Source organism: Homalodisca vitripennis, chromosome X, assembly GCF_021130785.1.
Source record: "Homalodisca vitripennis isolate AUS2020 chromosome X, UT_GWSS_2.1, whole genome shotgun sequence".
NCBI classification, from domain to species: Eukaryota; Metazoa; Arthropoda; class Insecta; order Hemiptera; family Cicadellidae; genus Homalodisca; species Homalodisca vitripennis.
The window spans coordinates 6,610,303-6,628,118 of NC_060215.1; the positions used below are offsets into that span (position 1 = coordinate 6,610,303).

General features: G+C 32.7%; 1 protein-coding gene across 1 annotated transcript; it reads right to left on the reverse strand.

Annotated features, from left to right (window-relative positions):
* Window positions 1–13,349: 13,349 nt before the first annotated feature.
* LOC124368477 lies at window positions 13,350–16,676 on the reverse strand. The gene is made up of 3 exons (XM_046825723.1): window positions 16,600–16,676; window positions 16,013–16,078; window positions 13,350–13,844 (listed from the first exon to the last, which is right to left on the reverse strand). The coding sequence occupies exons 2-3, from the start codon at window positions 16,073–16,075 to the stop codon at window positions 13,527–13,529; spliced, it is 381 nt and encodes a 126-aa protein (XP_046681679.1). The 5' UTR covers window positions 16,076–16,078; window positions 16,600–16,676; the 3' UTR covers window positions 13,350–13,526.
* Between the last annotated feature and the right edge of the window lie 1,140 nt (window positions 16,677–17,816).

Here is a 17,816-nt window from a genome sequence, read left to right on the forward strand (position 1 = left end):
CACTCCAGCGCAACCTGACGGGATCACATTGAACTAGGTGTACAAGAGTTATAAAGAAAGAACCGTTACGCTTATTATTGTCTGCTAAACGGCACAACACAAGTACATCGTATTATAAACTTGTTACTTGTCAAATTGAGATTATTCAGTCTTACACTTATACCGGTCATAAATAATACACCTCATAGCTTTATATTGATTTATTAATGTGCGATAAACTTCACTTCACTATTAGTTCTGTTATTTATATTATGGCTTTCATATTTTAAATGTATGCAATCAATTAAATCAATAATAACTTCAACCAGGGATCATCAGTTATATTAAAATTAATAAGTTTCATGTAGTTAAAGTTTTGTACTAATAGTTAAATGAGCCAAAGTTTTTCGATTAGTATCTTAAGTATTTATCTACATATTACTTTACTTAGATGTTTGGAGATTATATAGTTTTAAGTTTGGGTTGAACAATAGTACATTTTTAAATATACTGAATATTTATAGTTTATACAGATTAATATAATAATTTGTTCAGAGACTAATTCGTTAAAAAGTCGCTAGGCTCATCATAAATATAAAATAATATTAAACCCGTACTATTTATCTCCGATTAAAATTTGTTATCGAACACAGATCATCATTTTTAAAATTCATATACCATATATTAGTTCTGAACCAGTTGCTGCAATAAAATCAAGGCACAAATAAAATACAGTACTTTATAATAATAAGTTGCACATTATAAATAATATAATTTTAACTAATAAAATAAACATAACATAATTATATTTATACAATTTATATATTGCTGGTAGAATGACACAATCGACGCAATAAAATCACCTTTTAAGTTAACGAGATGTCGGTTTTTATTGATGATTTATTATTTTTACATGTAGCCAACATTCAGATTTGGTGGAAACTTCTGAAATAGTATTTAGCTCCTTAATTATTTAGTACATTGAGTGCTTCAACTTGTCGCGTAATGAATTAACAACTTTACATAATTTTTCATCTTAAAGGATGTTTTCCTTTAAATAATATATATATAGAATTAATTTTAATTCATTTTTAATATCTATATAATGAGCTATATCTTTTCACAATAGCAAATATGTATAGTTAACACCGGAAACATTTGGTATAATAGTCAATGCTATTTTAAAACTGCAATGCCATGTTTTACAACAATCTTATGTAAATTCTCAGTCCAATTTGGGTTTTTTCATAAAAATTTGTTATGAGAAGTCTTGTTTATCACCTACAATGGAAATAACACACAATCTCTTAGTATTTCGTAACAAATGCTTATTTTGTGTGTGTGTGTGTGTGTGTGTGTGTGTGTGTGTGTGTGTGTGTGTGTGTGTGTGTGTGTGTGTGTTTTTTTTAGTTCAAGTTCAAAAGATCTCTATTCTGATAATCACAAAGTCAATGCAAAATATTAACATTACATGCAATTCATATTTCTATCATTACATGGATTCTTAACCGTACATTCCTAATGCCCCTATAATGGCGCGTGCGAAAAGTAAAGTTGGCTTACTAAAGTACATTACTTATTTTGATAGTCAATCCTTTACTTGAAATTGTTCTTTTAGATCTTCTCCATGCACAAGTTATTCACAATTATTCCATTTAAACACTACAAATAGATATTCGAGATAAATGCGTTCTTCCAGTTACATGTATAAATCTTACTATAGTAAACTAATCATTATATAGAGTAACTGAGTTCACCATGTTTTCGAATTTGCTACTGCTAACGACTAACGTGCATAAAAACATATTTTTTCCATTAATACCAATTTTTGTATACATACATTTACACACCTACATACACACATATGTATAAAAATAACAAGAGATAAAAATATATAAGCAAGTAACAATGTATAAAAATAGAAAAAAATCAACAAATAACAACAATAAATTAACATAATAACAATAACAGTACATATAATTTTATAGAGAATCCAACGGCTTTACCAATTATAATAATGATCTAATATATATATATATATATATATATATATATATATATATATATATATATATATATATATAGATCAACCGTTTCAACCGCTATAATATTTTTTCAGATAATTTCTCATACTAAGTATAAGTTTACTAATTATTCAAGCACCGCGTACTCATAGAAGTAAACAATTATACTCGTTATATTTAATCATTATTAGAGAGGAGAGAGGATCTGGAAAATCAGTAGACGAATAAGACTAAATATTGTTGCTAATAAAGAGGAGTTCGCGATTAGTTATGACTTAGTTATCGTTTCTTTTCGAGGCCGCTTGGTCACTTGACGTACGTTGGCACAAGCGTTCCTTAGTTTAGACTTCAAGTCGAGCTAGGTGAGATTTCTAGTGAACTAGTGTTAGAGTTTAGTTTTTTAATTACTTTATCGTATCTGTTTAAGGCTGTTGAGTCACTTGACGTACGTTGGCACAAGCGTTCCTTAGTTTAGACTTCAAGTTGAGCTAGGTGCGATTTCGAGTGAACTAGTGTTAGAGTTTAGTTTTATTTTGTATTTTGTATTTTTACAAGGCTGGACTTTACCCCTCTCGACTGTTTTATCGGTTGTCTTAGGGGTCTATAGTACGTCAAAACTATCCCTACTCAACTTAACTGTGTAATGTTCTCTAGTCAATAGATTCATATTGATATAAGATTCATATTGCGTTAGGAAACTAGTACATTAATGACTGTAAATATGTATTGTGAGTTTAGAAAAGGGTGTCAAAAATCAGATTCAGAATCAAATTTATTTCATTCATTGAGATTACAAATGTTTTCAAAATAATTTCTATTTAATAGAACAATGTCACAGTCGGTGCTGTTATGAAGTACTTTGAGGCAGTTCTTTGCCTGAGTAGAATGGTTTGTTCAACAGCAATGTGTACAGTGTGCAGTCCTCAGTTCATTGCCCCTCTTGACTTGCAGGGAACAACTTTGCAGCTCTCTTGGTAAGTTGCAAAATATTGAAAATCTTGCATCCAAAATACAATCGTTTCTTCTCATACAACGTCAGTTGATGGGCTGGGAGGGCGTACAGCCCTGCATTTCTGTTATTGAAGGGTGGATGTTGTCATCTCTAATTTGGTTCTTACCAACCGAATGGACTGCTACCTTAAGGTTCTATAGTCCAATCACAGTCCGTATTTTTGCAAGGCGCCTCTGCAACCTTCCATAGATCCAATGTCAACTAGGGTCCGGACTGATTTTTTCTAAATCAATTTGTTGGTTTGATTTGGCTCCTCCTTATACTGGCAGTCCATAACGTACGTGTGTTTCAAAAAGTGAGAAGTAGACTGTTCTTGCAGTGTCAATTTAATTGTCTGATTACAAAAAGCCAGTGTTTAGATTTTTGCATCAGTCATCCAGGTGAGTATTCCAAGTCTTTCATCCAGTTTTAATCCTAAAAATTTAGCTTGTGTTGATATTTTTACATGAACTTTGCTTCCTCTTCCAAGCGCAAGCTGTTTGTTTTTTTTTATATTTACAGCAAGGTAATTTACAATGCAGTACTCAAAAGCCATGTTGAATGCTGTGTAACAGGTTACTGTCAAGTCTTTACTACATTGCCCTTTCATTATAATGTAGTATGTAATGTTGGCCGCATTCATTAGGGGGATACAGGTGTTTCCCAAGTATTCTGGGAGATTGTTTGGGAATAAAATATCAATATGATAGAGCCTAATACCGATCCCTGTGGGAAACCTCTAGTTATAGGCAAAAGGCATGATCTTACTGTCTGTGTTGTCCCGTTAACTGTAGTTACTAGCTCTACAAAATTTTTGCAATCTTGCAATAGCTTTCTAACCCGTTTTTTGCCTTGTCTGTCACTCCCAGGGAGGATAGTTTGTCCATTTTGGGGTTGTAGCTAAGGTAGTCGAAAGGTTTACTGAGGTCTAAGAATCCGGCTGTTGTAGGTCCATTTTCTAGGCACTTCGCCTCTTAATAAAGCCATGCTGAATTATTGCACAGTGGGTTTTCTTATATGAAGATGCTATTTATTATATTGACCTCCTCAATACCATTTGTACTTCTAGTTTCTAGGAAAAAATTTGAGAGTTGGGAGATTTGGTCTGGAGCTTACTGAGTTCTGTTACTCTGCCGCATTTGAATTTTGGGTGGATTTAAAATTGTATCGTACTGGATGGAAATAACCTTCTGAAAAAGATTTATTGAAGATCTCTACAAGGGGTGGAGTCAGTTTGCTCATGCCGAATTTAAGCAGCCTGGAAGAGATTTCATTTGATCCAGCAGATGATTTTGGTTTTGAGATTTTTAATAATATTTTTTATTCGCTTTCAGTTGTCAGTTGGGTCGTTTCGGATGTGCGGGTCTAGTATACGAATGAGGTTCCTGTTTTATATAGGTATTATTATTTTTTAAGTGTCTTCTGATATTATAGCGAAACTCGTATTTAGGTAATTGGCAACTGTTAGTGAGTTTGTAAATTTCTTCACTATATATACTTCTAGTTTAAGTTCTCGTTTGAAATGTTTGTTTATGTTTCTGATCTTGTTTATTATCGATCTCATGGCTTTTGATTTGTTGTCACTATTTTTATTAGGTCAGCAGCATCTTGTTGTTTTAACGTTTTCAGTAGTTGGTCGTATCTCTTTTCTACTGAGATACCCCTCCTTCGTCATTTATCGCCTGTGCTTTCATAAATCGTTTTGAGATCTGAGGTATTCATTTTTTAAGTCTTAATGCTTCTTCATCTGAAGAGTTTTTTGGTTTCTTCTTTTTCTTTAGTCGGGCAGTTTTACTTGGACAGGCTATGTCTGGATTTGAGATCAGAGTTGTGATAAAGCTTTTGTATTCATCATCTGCAGTTCTAGCTTCAATGACTTATCTCCAGGTTTTCATATTCCAATAGGGATTTAAGTTCTTGTAGGGTTTTGTGCCGGAAACTTCGGTGAATATTGGTTTTTCTATGGTTTTGAATAGTTACAATTGCATATGCAAAGCTGAGCAGTGACGTCTGATATTCCAGATCTGATTATGACAAAGTTACTGTCAGTTCTTCTAATAACAATGAGGAGTAGAACTATATAATGTATGTCAAGAATATGTAAACCTCTTGAGCTGTCCTTAGACCATATTTAAGTTCTTCCCTTAGTATTCTCAATTCGTCTAGTTATCTTTCTAGTAGACAAACAATAGTTTCAATAATAGATAAGTTCTCTAGGCACACTACTTCGACAATGGCTTTCACACAAGTGTTAACAAACTCTGCATTAATATATGCCCTTCCCCCTTGGCGATTATTTCGGCAACACGGCAACTAGCTCGCAGAGCAGTATATATCTCACTTGCCTTCTTTAAAAAATATTTTGTTTGTAACTTCAAAATTCTTCTTCAGTAACTCCACTTTTTGGCCTCACGAGCTTCACCGTTTAGAAGAGTAATATTTCTTTCCATGATAATAATCATAATGCATCTTTAAAACTGTAGTCTTTAAATAACGAGACTTTTTCCCTACAAACCCAACAAAGAGATTTTCCTTTGTTTTCAGCAAAAAAAAAAAAAAAACATTTTGCAGTCCACTGTGTGCCGAATGACGATAACACATGGGGGTGGTGACTTCTGAGGTCGTAGTAATAAATACTCGAATTGCAAAGTTTACTTATAAGTTCAATTTAATCAGCGAAACTTACAAGCACCACTTTTAGTTGGTAAATTAAATGTATACCTTGCCACGTTGCTGCCAATTAGAGTACAAGAACTAAAAATGTATATCTGATAGGTGGGCCTAAAATATCCAATGTTCTATGGAATTATGCCTACGATGTTTTTACTTTATAAAAACATTAAGATTTTACTTCCCTTCGCAATGTGTAGACTTACAACCCGGGCGTCGGCGTCTTGGAACGAGACATTGAAGCTGTAGTCTAAGAAGGGTTATTTCTAGTCGGTGATTACTAGAAGAGGAGTAGAGAGTAGAAGTTATGAAAGTGGTAGCCATCTACTCAAATAATACGTGAGCTCGCGGACAAGGCGCGCGCGAGGTCAAATCGGTCACGTAGTTGGGCTGCTACAAAGGGTTAGAATAAAATATTCATACACGTGCCAATTAGGTAGTTACTCCGCCGATAATTTAGTTCCGGAACATTGGATAAAAAAATAATATTAAATTATACTGGCTGACTAGGTTGTGAAATTTACATTATATAAAATCTTACTAACTAATGGTACAATTGTTAGTTAAACACTCTGCACTCACCTTTTACTTTCCTCGTTTTAATTAGTTTGAAAAAAGACGTTACGGTAATAAAATTAAAAAATCTAAATGTCGAACACAAACAAAAAGCCAATTGTAAGAAATTATGTGAACTCAAGCAAAACAGATAACAGCCAAACTGACTGGGGCGCTGACAGACGTCTAGAGATCCATGGGTGCCGCGTGTACTGGACCCTTTATATGCAGAGGTGTGGGACGTATCCGTGATCACATAAGACCAATTGGTCTTATGTGAACGCTGGGGCGCATATGGATCACTAGAAGTCAGTGCGGCGGGCGCGGCGCTGGTGCACGTCGCCGAGCTGTAGTGACAGTGAGTCACAATACGCTGCTCTGTTGCTAGATCGGTGCTCTTTTTTTCAATTTGCTGTATTTTATTGAATAATAAATATCTTAATGAAGGCCTGTATAATATTTAGAAGTTTGTATACATGACTGTAACAATTTATTTTTACCGGTTGTGGTGCGAGCCTCAGCACAATGGTTCACGGGCCGTGGGTTGTAAGTTTAGTTTTTTGTTCAGTTATGATAGATTACATTTTATTTTGTTCTCTTAGGACAAGAAGCTTATAGATTGCACTTAATCATGTAAGAACCTTAGCGCTGCTTCCAGAGTGACAGGACGTTCGGATGGGTAAGGTTATGGAGTAGGGGCCGCCTCCTGTCGAGATCCATGAGGCAGAATTAGGGCACTAATCCCAAAGTCATGTCCCCACGGAAGAAGGGAAACCAGTTCTGAAACAGCCTCTCCAGTCAAAGCAGGCAGGGGATGGCACACCTGTTAGCAAGAACATCTGATAGTTAGGGAATGAACCCCAACAAAATCCAACAGTCATCTCCCACAGTAGACTAGACTTATCGAATTGTCCTTGCACCCCAGAATCTAGACATTTGTGGTTAGTGATGTGCCACGAGATCCATAGGGTTGCCCAGATTTAAGTGACACTTTGGTTTTTGCTGTGTCCAGTGGTAGGTTCAATTGGAAGTTATAAACCAGCCAGAAGTGATCCCTGCTGGGTGATAAATTAGTTAGTATTTTAATAAAATACGTAAGGTTGCATCAGTTGTATTATATTCAATGTATTATTTATGCAAGATAAACCTTGAACCTTCAAAGTTTCAAATTGTTAATATGCTTTACTTGCCCTCGTCCCCAAATGTTAGTCACAGTACGCCTTTGGAGTTCTGCACTGTGCCATACGAAAGTTGTCCAGGTCTCTACTTCTGTATTGGTGTACGTCGCTATCCCGAACTGAGAAACATTTGAATCGGCAGGAAAGCACGGCGTGGAGAATATAGAGGCTAGGCAAGGTCAGCAATCCAAGCTCTCCGAAGGATATTTTATACATTTAAATTTGATTCTAAAAGAGCTTCCTTTTGCGCTTTAAACACTCTTACATATGTGTCTATAATAGCCACCCCATAATTTCAGACCATAAGCTAAATGTGGACGTATTATGCCAACGCAAGCAGTCTTCAGAATATCCAAGCAACAGAATTTTGCGGTTAATGGGTTGTAATTATGAGTAATTACTTAACTCATAAAACAGATATTTGGTCCTGAGTAAGGTGACAGAAGGGTAGCCGTATGTTGTGCTAAAGCTTATTAAATGTATAGGTACAGTGTTTAAGTCTGCTTTTTTGCAGGGATAAGTGAAAGCCATTCGTGTTGTATTCTCTGATATAAATATAACATATTTATTTCCGCAAGAGCTTGTTGTTGGGCCATAATATGTTATTAGTGCGAGATTTTTGTGATGGTATCTGAAGTTAGCCATAGTTGTTTTTCAATAAAATCGAGGTCTAATTTTTGATAATGTACGTTAATGCGAGGTATGAACGCCAGTGGTAAAGTCAGTATAGAAAGCTTTTAATATTTAGCTTTTAAGGCGTTCAGGAAGAGCAATAATCTTTTGATGATGATGATTTGTTTCTTTCGTAAAGAGGATCATATTACAAGTCAGACTGCACAGCACTTGGCATCATTGTAAGTGTAGAATTGCTTAATTGAAGTAAATATCTTGACTCTTGAAAACTAGGTTTTATGTTACACATGAAACGAGATGTTTTAATTTAACTAGATTCTAACTGTTACAGACTCATTGAATTATTTTCAACAAAAGGAAACAACAACTTTGAGTTATAGCAGTTCAAGGGTAATAACTAAAAAATAGTAGATTATAGATACCCAACGATGGCTTTGCTATGGAAAAAGTCTCTACAATCCAAGTCACGGGTAATCCTTTCCGTAGACATGGGTCGTGGTGCTGATGGATAATAAATATTTTCCGAGTACTTTGAGGCTACAAATTTTCCAGCACACCGACATGCCACACCAGATTTCTTGAGACTGTCTCCAATAACATTGAGAATGTTCCGAGGCGCCTTCAACGAAATGTGGGTTATTCAAATACGACTCATTGGATGAATAAGGAAAATAATGATACATGAAAAAAATGATTGTTCCTAAGGGTAGGTACCCGACATTTTGCCGCACTTTACAGTTTTCTAATGACAACCAAGTGAAGACGCTTGTGCTTGAATTACACTTTTGGTGTATAAAATATGTTAGATAAATATGAATCATTTAAGTTTAGAGAATTATAATTTTCATTACTTTAATTTAGACTCATTGTTATAATAAATACTGAACTTTGATAACTAACTAAAAATTAGTATATAATTTGAAGTGGGCATTAAAAAATAATTTGCCTACAAATGGTTTGTTTATATTTTGGAATGTGGAATATTTCTAGTTTACAATAAATTGCTCACTATACTAAATTTGCTATCAAAACGTTAAAACCTTACGTTTCAAATTCATAAACTTCTGCTATCGATCTAAGTTGCTTCTAACTAACTGGACCAATAAAGCTACATCCAAGCCTTAGATTTTGGATATCACATATACAAACCAATCCAGACGTAAATGTAAAGTAAGATTCAATGGTGTATTAACGTAACACGGTGGGATGCAAGTCTCTATCACCTCAAACAAAGAAGTAAACATGCTGGTAAATCTTGTAAACTAATTTTTAGTTTAAGTTTAAACATTCCATTGTGAATTGTTAGAAATTTATAAGTTCAGTGACTAGCATGTCCACAAATAGTATTCTTTCTCACGATCCGTAGTTGCTTCAAATGTGCAAGTTGTAATTTTTTTACCTATAACCGAACTTCCTGGTGTTCTGTTTTACTAATTGAACACTATTTGCATATCTGGAGTTTCTATAAAAATATAAATTTATCAAAAGTTAAAATAACTTTTCAAAGAAATAAGCATTAAATAGAACACGTGGCCTAAGACGTCGGGCATTGGTTCTGTGCTAGAGATAGTCTAGATCAAATCCTGTCTGTTTCCGCAGCATTTTTAACAGTACCTTTGATCTTGTACTGTATCGACTCTCCTCTTGTAGATGAAATGCTGATATGACACATGCTGGGGTTTATCCTACATAATATATTATGCATATGTAAAACAAAACCACACATTTTTATGTGTACCACTGATCTTGTACAGTATAGTCTCTCATACTTGTACCATACTTGTAGATGAAATGCTGATATGACACATGCTGGGGTTTATCCTACATAATATATTATGCATATGTAAAACAAAACCACACATTTTTATCTGTACCACTGATCTTGTACAGTATAGTCTCTCATACTTGTACCATACTTGTAGATGAAATGCTGATATGACACAATTGAAGGGTTTATTCTGCATTAATATATTATGCATATGTAAAACAAGTACCACATAATCATTTGCAGATGAAATGCTGATATGACAATTGAAGGGTTTATTCTGCGTACATTATGAATAGTAAAACATAGTACCACATAATCATACTTGCAGATGAAATGCTGATTATGACAATTGAAGGGTTTATTCTGCGTACATTATCATATGTAAAACAAGTACCACATAATCATACTTGCAGATGAAATGCTGATATGACAATTGAAGGGTTTATTCTGCGTATATTATGCATATGTAAAACAAGTACCACATAATCATACTTGCAGATGAAATGCTGATATGACAATTGAAGGGTTTATTCTGCGTATAATTATGCATATGTAAAACAAGTACCACATATTTTTATCAGTACCAGATGAAATGCTTGATATGACAGTATAGTTTATTCTGCGTATATTATGCATATTAAAACAAGTACCACATAATCATACTTGCAGATGAAATGCTGATATGACAATTGAAGGGTTTATTCTGCGTATATTATGCATATGTAAAACAAGTGCCACATAATCATACTTGTCAGATAGTCTGATACTTGTACAATTGAAGGTTTATTCTGCGTAATATTATGCATATGTAATATATATATATATATAATTATTTATCAGTATATTGATCTTTACAGTATAGTCTCTCAAAACTTGTACCATCTTGCCAGATTAAATGCTGATATGACAATTGAAGGTTTATTCTGCGTATATTAATGCATATGTAAAACAAGTGCCACATATTTTTATCAGTAAAACACTGATCTTGTACAGTATAAGTCTCTCATACTTGTACCATATTGCAGATTAATATGCTGATATGACAAACGGTTTATTCTGCGTATAGATTATGCAAATGAAAAACAAGCCAAATTAAGAAAATTTTTTTTGTACCACTGATCTTGTAAATTTTAATAGTCTCGAAACTTGTACCATATTTGTAGATGGAATGTTGATATATAGTTATCTTTAAATTTTCCAAAACGAAATTCTTGCCAATTTCATTACGAACTAATAATGATTGTCCAAATGAAAATAGTCTTAAAACTCATTCCTGTGTAATTTCACGAGTAAAACATGCGGTTATGACACTATAAGCAGTGTCGATTCATATAAATATCTAGGAATTTATGTTTGAACAACGGGCGTTGGGCAGAGCACATAGATTACATGAAAAACAAATTAAGAAAATTTATTTTTTTATTAGGCAGCTATGAAATATTTTAATGATTGAAACTTGCTTATTTTTTTATTGTCAATCAATATTGGTAGTATTATAGCTTGGGGTGGTGCCAATAAATCAGTATTAGAACCTATAAATGTTGTCCAAAGAGCCATTCTTAAGACTGCCCTGTGTAAAGGTAACCGTTATGCATCATCTGCACTTTTTAATGAAATGGAGTTTTTGGGGTCAGGCAGCTATAGTAAAAACGTGTATATGTATAAAAACAATAATACAAATTTTTAGACGAACTAACCATAGGTACGGAACTAGGATTTCGGTTTCAGTAAATATTTTAACTGATAGATTAACTAAAAGCTTTACATTACTATTTCATTATATAATGCAAATTTTGATTAGAAATTTACGAGGCCATTAACTGATTTTTATAATATAAAAATTGGAATATTTAAGAAGCTACTGGTTAATTGGCTCACGGATTTGGGAGGGGAGGCAACGGAGAACGTTTATTGCATCCAATTACAGATAGGATTTTCTTTTCTTTTACTTCAAGCTCATGTCTGTTACTAGCCTATGCCCCTTACCTTACTTACTTTTTTTTTAGCTCTATTGTAATGGGAGCTAGGTTTATGTATTTATGTATGTACGTGAGTGTGTTAAATGTGCTACATATCTGAGTTATATATGATTAAAACTTATCGGCAATGTGGGTCGACCTATCTTTTCAACGACTCGTGCCCACGCACAGGCTTGCCTATGTGGGTACTTTTTTCCTATATTATTTTAAGTAATGTTAATGTTTTAATCATACTTGAAAATTACTATAGTATATATTACTCTAATTATGGAACTGTAATTTCTTTATTTGGAAATAAATAAGGTTTGAATTGATATGACAATTGAAGGGTTTATTCTGCGTACATTATACATATATAAAACAAGTACCACATATTTTCATAAACATTATAAAATTGCTGTTAGGACTATTAAAATAATTTTATTACACATTTAATTTAGTGCTTTAATTTATTTTGCAATGTTACAACGTGTAAATGTCAGAGATTATATTACTCTAAGTAATACAGTACTATGTCTAAGAGATCTGCGTTCGTAGACGGATTGCAAACATCTTTTCTCTATAATTAAGCAATTGTGGCTTAAGTATCGTTTTTTCAACAATAGCACACATACGAGTATATGAGTATACCGTAAACAAATATTGGCAGTATTATTTAGTAATAATAATTATTATTAATGTATTGCCCTCGTTAATATTTGTTTCTTGACTGGAGGTCTTATTAATTTTTTACTCTTTTAAAAACTACAGTAGTGAAATAAGCTCTAGACACAGCAGATAAGCTCGTACAAAACATAATCTGCTTGCCATTTAAGTTGAAGGGCACAATCTGATGAAACATGACATTAAAGATAGAGAGAGAATACTTGTTTGAATTCAAATTAGACCTAAAATCATCAAGCATGTTCCATATTAGAAATTCATATTTGGCATTAGCTGTGTTTGAAATGCAACGCGCGTTGTCAGTTAGAATAACTGATTTAGTTTTGACAGCAACGCAATTTAGTCTAGATAAAACAAACTTATGACAGTTTCGTACTGCAATACATAAACTGTTATTCACATTCATTAGCAAAAAATATGACAGATTCCTTTTGAACAAGCTAAGTAAATTATAGTTTGATAATCCTAATTGGTTCGGTAGCCTGCGGGTGGAACTCGTACATATGTTTTTTAATTATAAAAAAAAGATCAAATCTAAGCACGTTAATCTTATTTTTGCTGCTAACTTAAATAATTTTTAAAATACCACGATACATTCCAATTTCTGTAAACTTTTAGAGCCGGATAAATCAAAACTGCTTTGAATGTTACCCCAGTAAACAAATTTACACTTTTACAATTTTTAAAATTTTACAAATTTACAAGGATAAACACTGTTAAGACCTTATTTTTTGTTGCAGGATTGTGTGAGATGTCTCTTTTATTGTAAACATTTTTACGACACGACGTGTTATAATTTAAGACAAGATATAATTCTTTATTATTTTTGTACAAAGGCTAAAACCCACATGTTATAATAATTACTGGAAACCTGGGAAGGTCTTAGGTAAGCCCAATAAACAGAAAGTCTTTATAATAATATTATTTTTTAATGCTTCATTCTTTTTAAATATACTTTTGTGTTGTGCTAAATAAAGAATTAGATAGGGAGATCCCTATTTAATGAGATCTCCAACTAAAAACCATGTATGTGCAAGGGGGATGATAACACGTTGGAGGTTTCGCTAGTGGCATTCCTTGAGGCTTTCAATAGGGTGCATGAGCTGCTGGGACATAGTATGGTTGTGGTTGCATATACAAAGGGTAAGGATATTGTGGGTATTGACCTCCCGCAGGTTTGCCAACAAACCCTTGGCCCATATCACCATAGCCTCCACGGCCATGGCCTATACCAGCGCCTGCATGCACTCCTAGCAGATTTGCACCGATCCCGAGTCCGAAAAGCGAACGAAGAGAAACTGCTTTATTCTTTGGGTTTGCTTCATGTTTCTTTAGTTCTTCTAAAGCTGGGATCACGCTGCTGGATGTTGTGGGAGGTGTTTCTATGGAGCTGGAGACTTCTTCCTAAAAATGATAAATATATATACTGTGTGTGTATGTACTATATAAATATCAACAGGTACTACAATATTGTAGTCAACATGTAATATTATATGCGTAAGTGCTATTATCACATTGTTTTATATAAATAAAACTATTAATATAATGATTATATAATTAATATAGTAATCCATTGTATAGATTCACTAAGCGACTATATATAAACTTCTTTAATAATAAACAAAATCATAATTCTTTAGTTTGTATGAGAGTTCAGAGGCGAAATTAGAGCCACGTGGCTCTTTCTTACATTTAATACTCAAAAAGCAACATAATAAAATATATAAATCGAATGAAAAAATGTGATATTTATTCTTATTACATGAAATACATGTTTGTTACTGTCCCCTTTCCTGAAATGTTGTACTATCTTTTATCATAAGTACTCAGACATTTTATAACAGATACCTACATAATTGTATTTATTAAAAAAACGTGAAGTGTATGGTTTGAAAGATATTTTACATCTTTATTACATATTATCATGACAACATGAAGTATAGTTTAATATGAGATGCCTCAATTTTTAATTCCATTTTACTGCCAGGCTATTTCTCTTAATTATTCTCTAAAATAACAAAACCAAACGTTGTTCATTGTATAGTTTGTAAACACATTTTAGTTGTTCGGGAAACTCAAAGATATGGATATTCAAGTTTTAATGATATTCCCTGACTTTCCTCGTACATAAGTACGATTTCAAGAGGCTAATGATACCGCTAAGCATTAAAGTGGACACACAATTCTGTGTAAACGTTGTTACAGTTAAGTGCATTATATTACTCGAGTAGTGTGAACAAAACAGTGGTAATATAAACTTTAATTAATAAGTTTTATTATAACCGATCTAGGTACCCTAGGTGTAACTGATTACTCGCTAGGCAGTAGTTTTAAAATTATATTAGTCATAGTGTGAATTTGCTCCTTTTATTTGAATAAAAAAAGACCCTTAATTTATATAATTCTATTTTGTAAAAAGATTAATATTAAAGTTTCAATATAAAACAAATATCTTTAATCAAACTTTCTTATTAATTAAGATTATATTAGCCAACTAGACTTTAGATATTTGGCATCGTTTTACTTTTTTCTGATGGATTATTAATGATGTAGATAGATTTGCACAAAACTTTACTTTCAATGATACAATTGTAATCAATGCTGGCAGTAATGTTATCAGACCTAATCTAAAGACAGTGTTGTCTCAAAATGTTAGACTAAGATAGAAGTGTTAAAAACTAAAACTAATGTTATTGTAGTTTCTCTACCGCCCAGGTTTGATAGGCCAGATATGGACGAAGTGGTACTTGAGTGTAACAAGGATCTTTATGAGAACTCTGTCATAGAAGATTGTGAAATTGTGGCTATAAATGCCTATCAAAGAAAACTTTTTACAGTTCATGGCCAGCATTTCTATCAAAATGGTAAGAGAGGTCTGTTCTTAGTCCTTTTTTTATTTTTAGTTACAATAAATGATTTTCCGAACAACCTCAATATCTATGCAGACGACACATCGCTTTTTGCAAATACGAGTAATATAATTATAAACTCCATGCAGGCTAGTATTGAAACTGCAAAACTGGAAGCAGGAAACTCGTGTAGTTCCAATAGGCTTCACTGTGACCAGGAAAATCCAAAATTTCCTTCTCAGTTTGTCAACAGAACAGTCGCAGTCAGTAACTTTATCGGTGATCTGGATCGATACTAAATTAACTTGGTCAGATCACGAGACAAGTTATGTAAAAGAATCTCGAGAGTTAGCCTTTTGTTGCGGAAGCTGGGGGACTTAATATCCACAGAATATTTGAAAACTTGCTAATTTGGTTTGTTCCAATTACATACATAAAATGGCCTTATTCTCTGGGGTCATTCCATAGGATCTTGTTTCTTCAAAAGAAGGTGGTGAGGACTGTTTGTAGAGTGGCACCACAAGATCATTGTAGGCCTTTATTTATTCATAGCAAAATTTTAAAAATCTATAATTTTTACTTATACCAAATTTTAATATTCGCTAAAACTAACATCCACATTTTTTAATTTTAATTTTTTAACGTAAATATGCATTTACATTGAAATTAATGCAAAGTAAAATCATATATAGCTAGATATATAATAACTTAAATATGTCTTACCGTTGTATAGCTGCGAACAATCGCTACTACTAGGAAGAAACAAATAAGTTTCTTAAACATCATTTCCTGTAACAACAACTTAAAGTATAGTCCGTTATACTATCGTATCTTTAATATTTTGACTTTTTACTCATTAGAACAATGATAAAACAGTCGCTAAAGCTCAAATCCTATGGAGTGGCTTGCTTCATCTCCATTCTCGGTGTTGCTTTTGTACTAGTAGCTTGAAGCTGCATGCAAAATTTCAAATCGAAAGTTATTTTACGAGATATTGTGCGGACAGACAGACAGACAGAAATGAAATTATTTTTGTAATATATTTAAGTAATTAGGTTTGTATAAAAACTAATTACCAAATTAATAATACAATTATTAATAAAATGCTTATAAAGTTCATATTAGAAAGTTTAATACGAAAGTTTAATATAATTATACTTTATTATAGTTACACAATGTTTTTACAAATTTAGTTGTTGATTATCCAAGAAATTTGTATCAAATTATATAGGAACAGATAAGAAATAAAATAAATATTATATAGAAAATTTCAATGTAACTTAAATATTATATAAATCATAATTACTTACGTGGTGTATTCTTGAGCGAGTGAATCGAGACTGAATGTAGTCAGAAGCTTATCGTCCTCTTACTGAATGGTATAAAATAAAACCATGAATTTCCCGTGACAGTTGTGATATAAAGAACACAGACTTTCCATTGTTTTATCCTAATTAGCGTGACCAATAATTTATGTTTCTTGTTCCGCTATTGGAAAAATACAATTGCCTATATTAATAACGCTCGATATCAGTATACTTGTACAGGGTTTGATGGTTTTAGTGTCGATTTCTATAATTGAAACCTTATCGGACCAGTATGAAAGTAATGAAATATAATCTGACGATGTTTCTAATAATCCAGCACAACAATTTGATTTTCTAGTTAAAAAAACTTAAAAATAATGAATATAAAATAGCAAAAAAGAATTAAATTAAAATATATTTTATCAGCATTGTGTTTCTTGAGTAGTTGACAAGAAAAACAAGCAACAAGGACACACACACACACACACACACACACACACACACACACACACACACACACACACACACACACGCACACACACACACGCACACACACACACACACACACACACACACACACACACACACACACATAACATTTATACCTAGTTTGGCATTTATGTTAAATTAATTAAAAGGACATTATCAAATGTTTAAATAAATATACTTTTGGTTTCTAATGGGTGCTATTTTAAAGTGTTCAAAACGTTATATCTCTAATAACCAATAATCCTAAATCACAAGTGTAACAATAATAATTTATTTTTAAATGTTACAGTGAAAGTTGCACATTAGAGTTGTTGGAACCAGTTTAAAAATAAAATAATTACGCCTGTTTCAAGTATTTAAGCTTTCTTGGCGAAAGTATATTCGTAGATCCAAGTGTTCACTTTTGTTCAACATATTATTGTTAACTATAACTATTGTACAATTAAATACTTGAAAATGGTATTTGCTTTAAGTTTCTTCATCGATAACTTTGATCATAGATCAATTCAAAATCACTTTCAGTCGGAAATAAAATACACTTGAAAAACTCTACTGATTAGAACTTCAACTAATTTGGACTTCAGTGATTGAGGTAAACGTGGTGTTTTCGATTGAGTTAGGACGACGATTTTTGTTATCATTAAACTGTACACTGTACCTATATAATTATCGTGAAAAAAATCACTTCCGGTCGGTAAATACCGAAGAAAAGCTCTCTACAGATTCAAGTT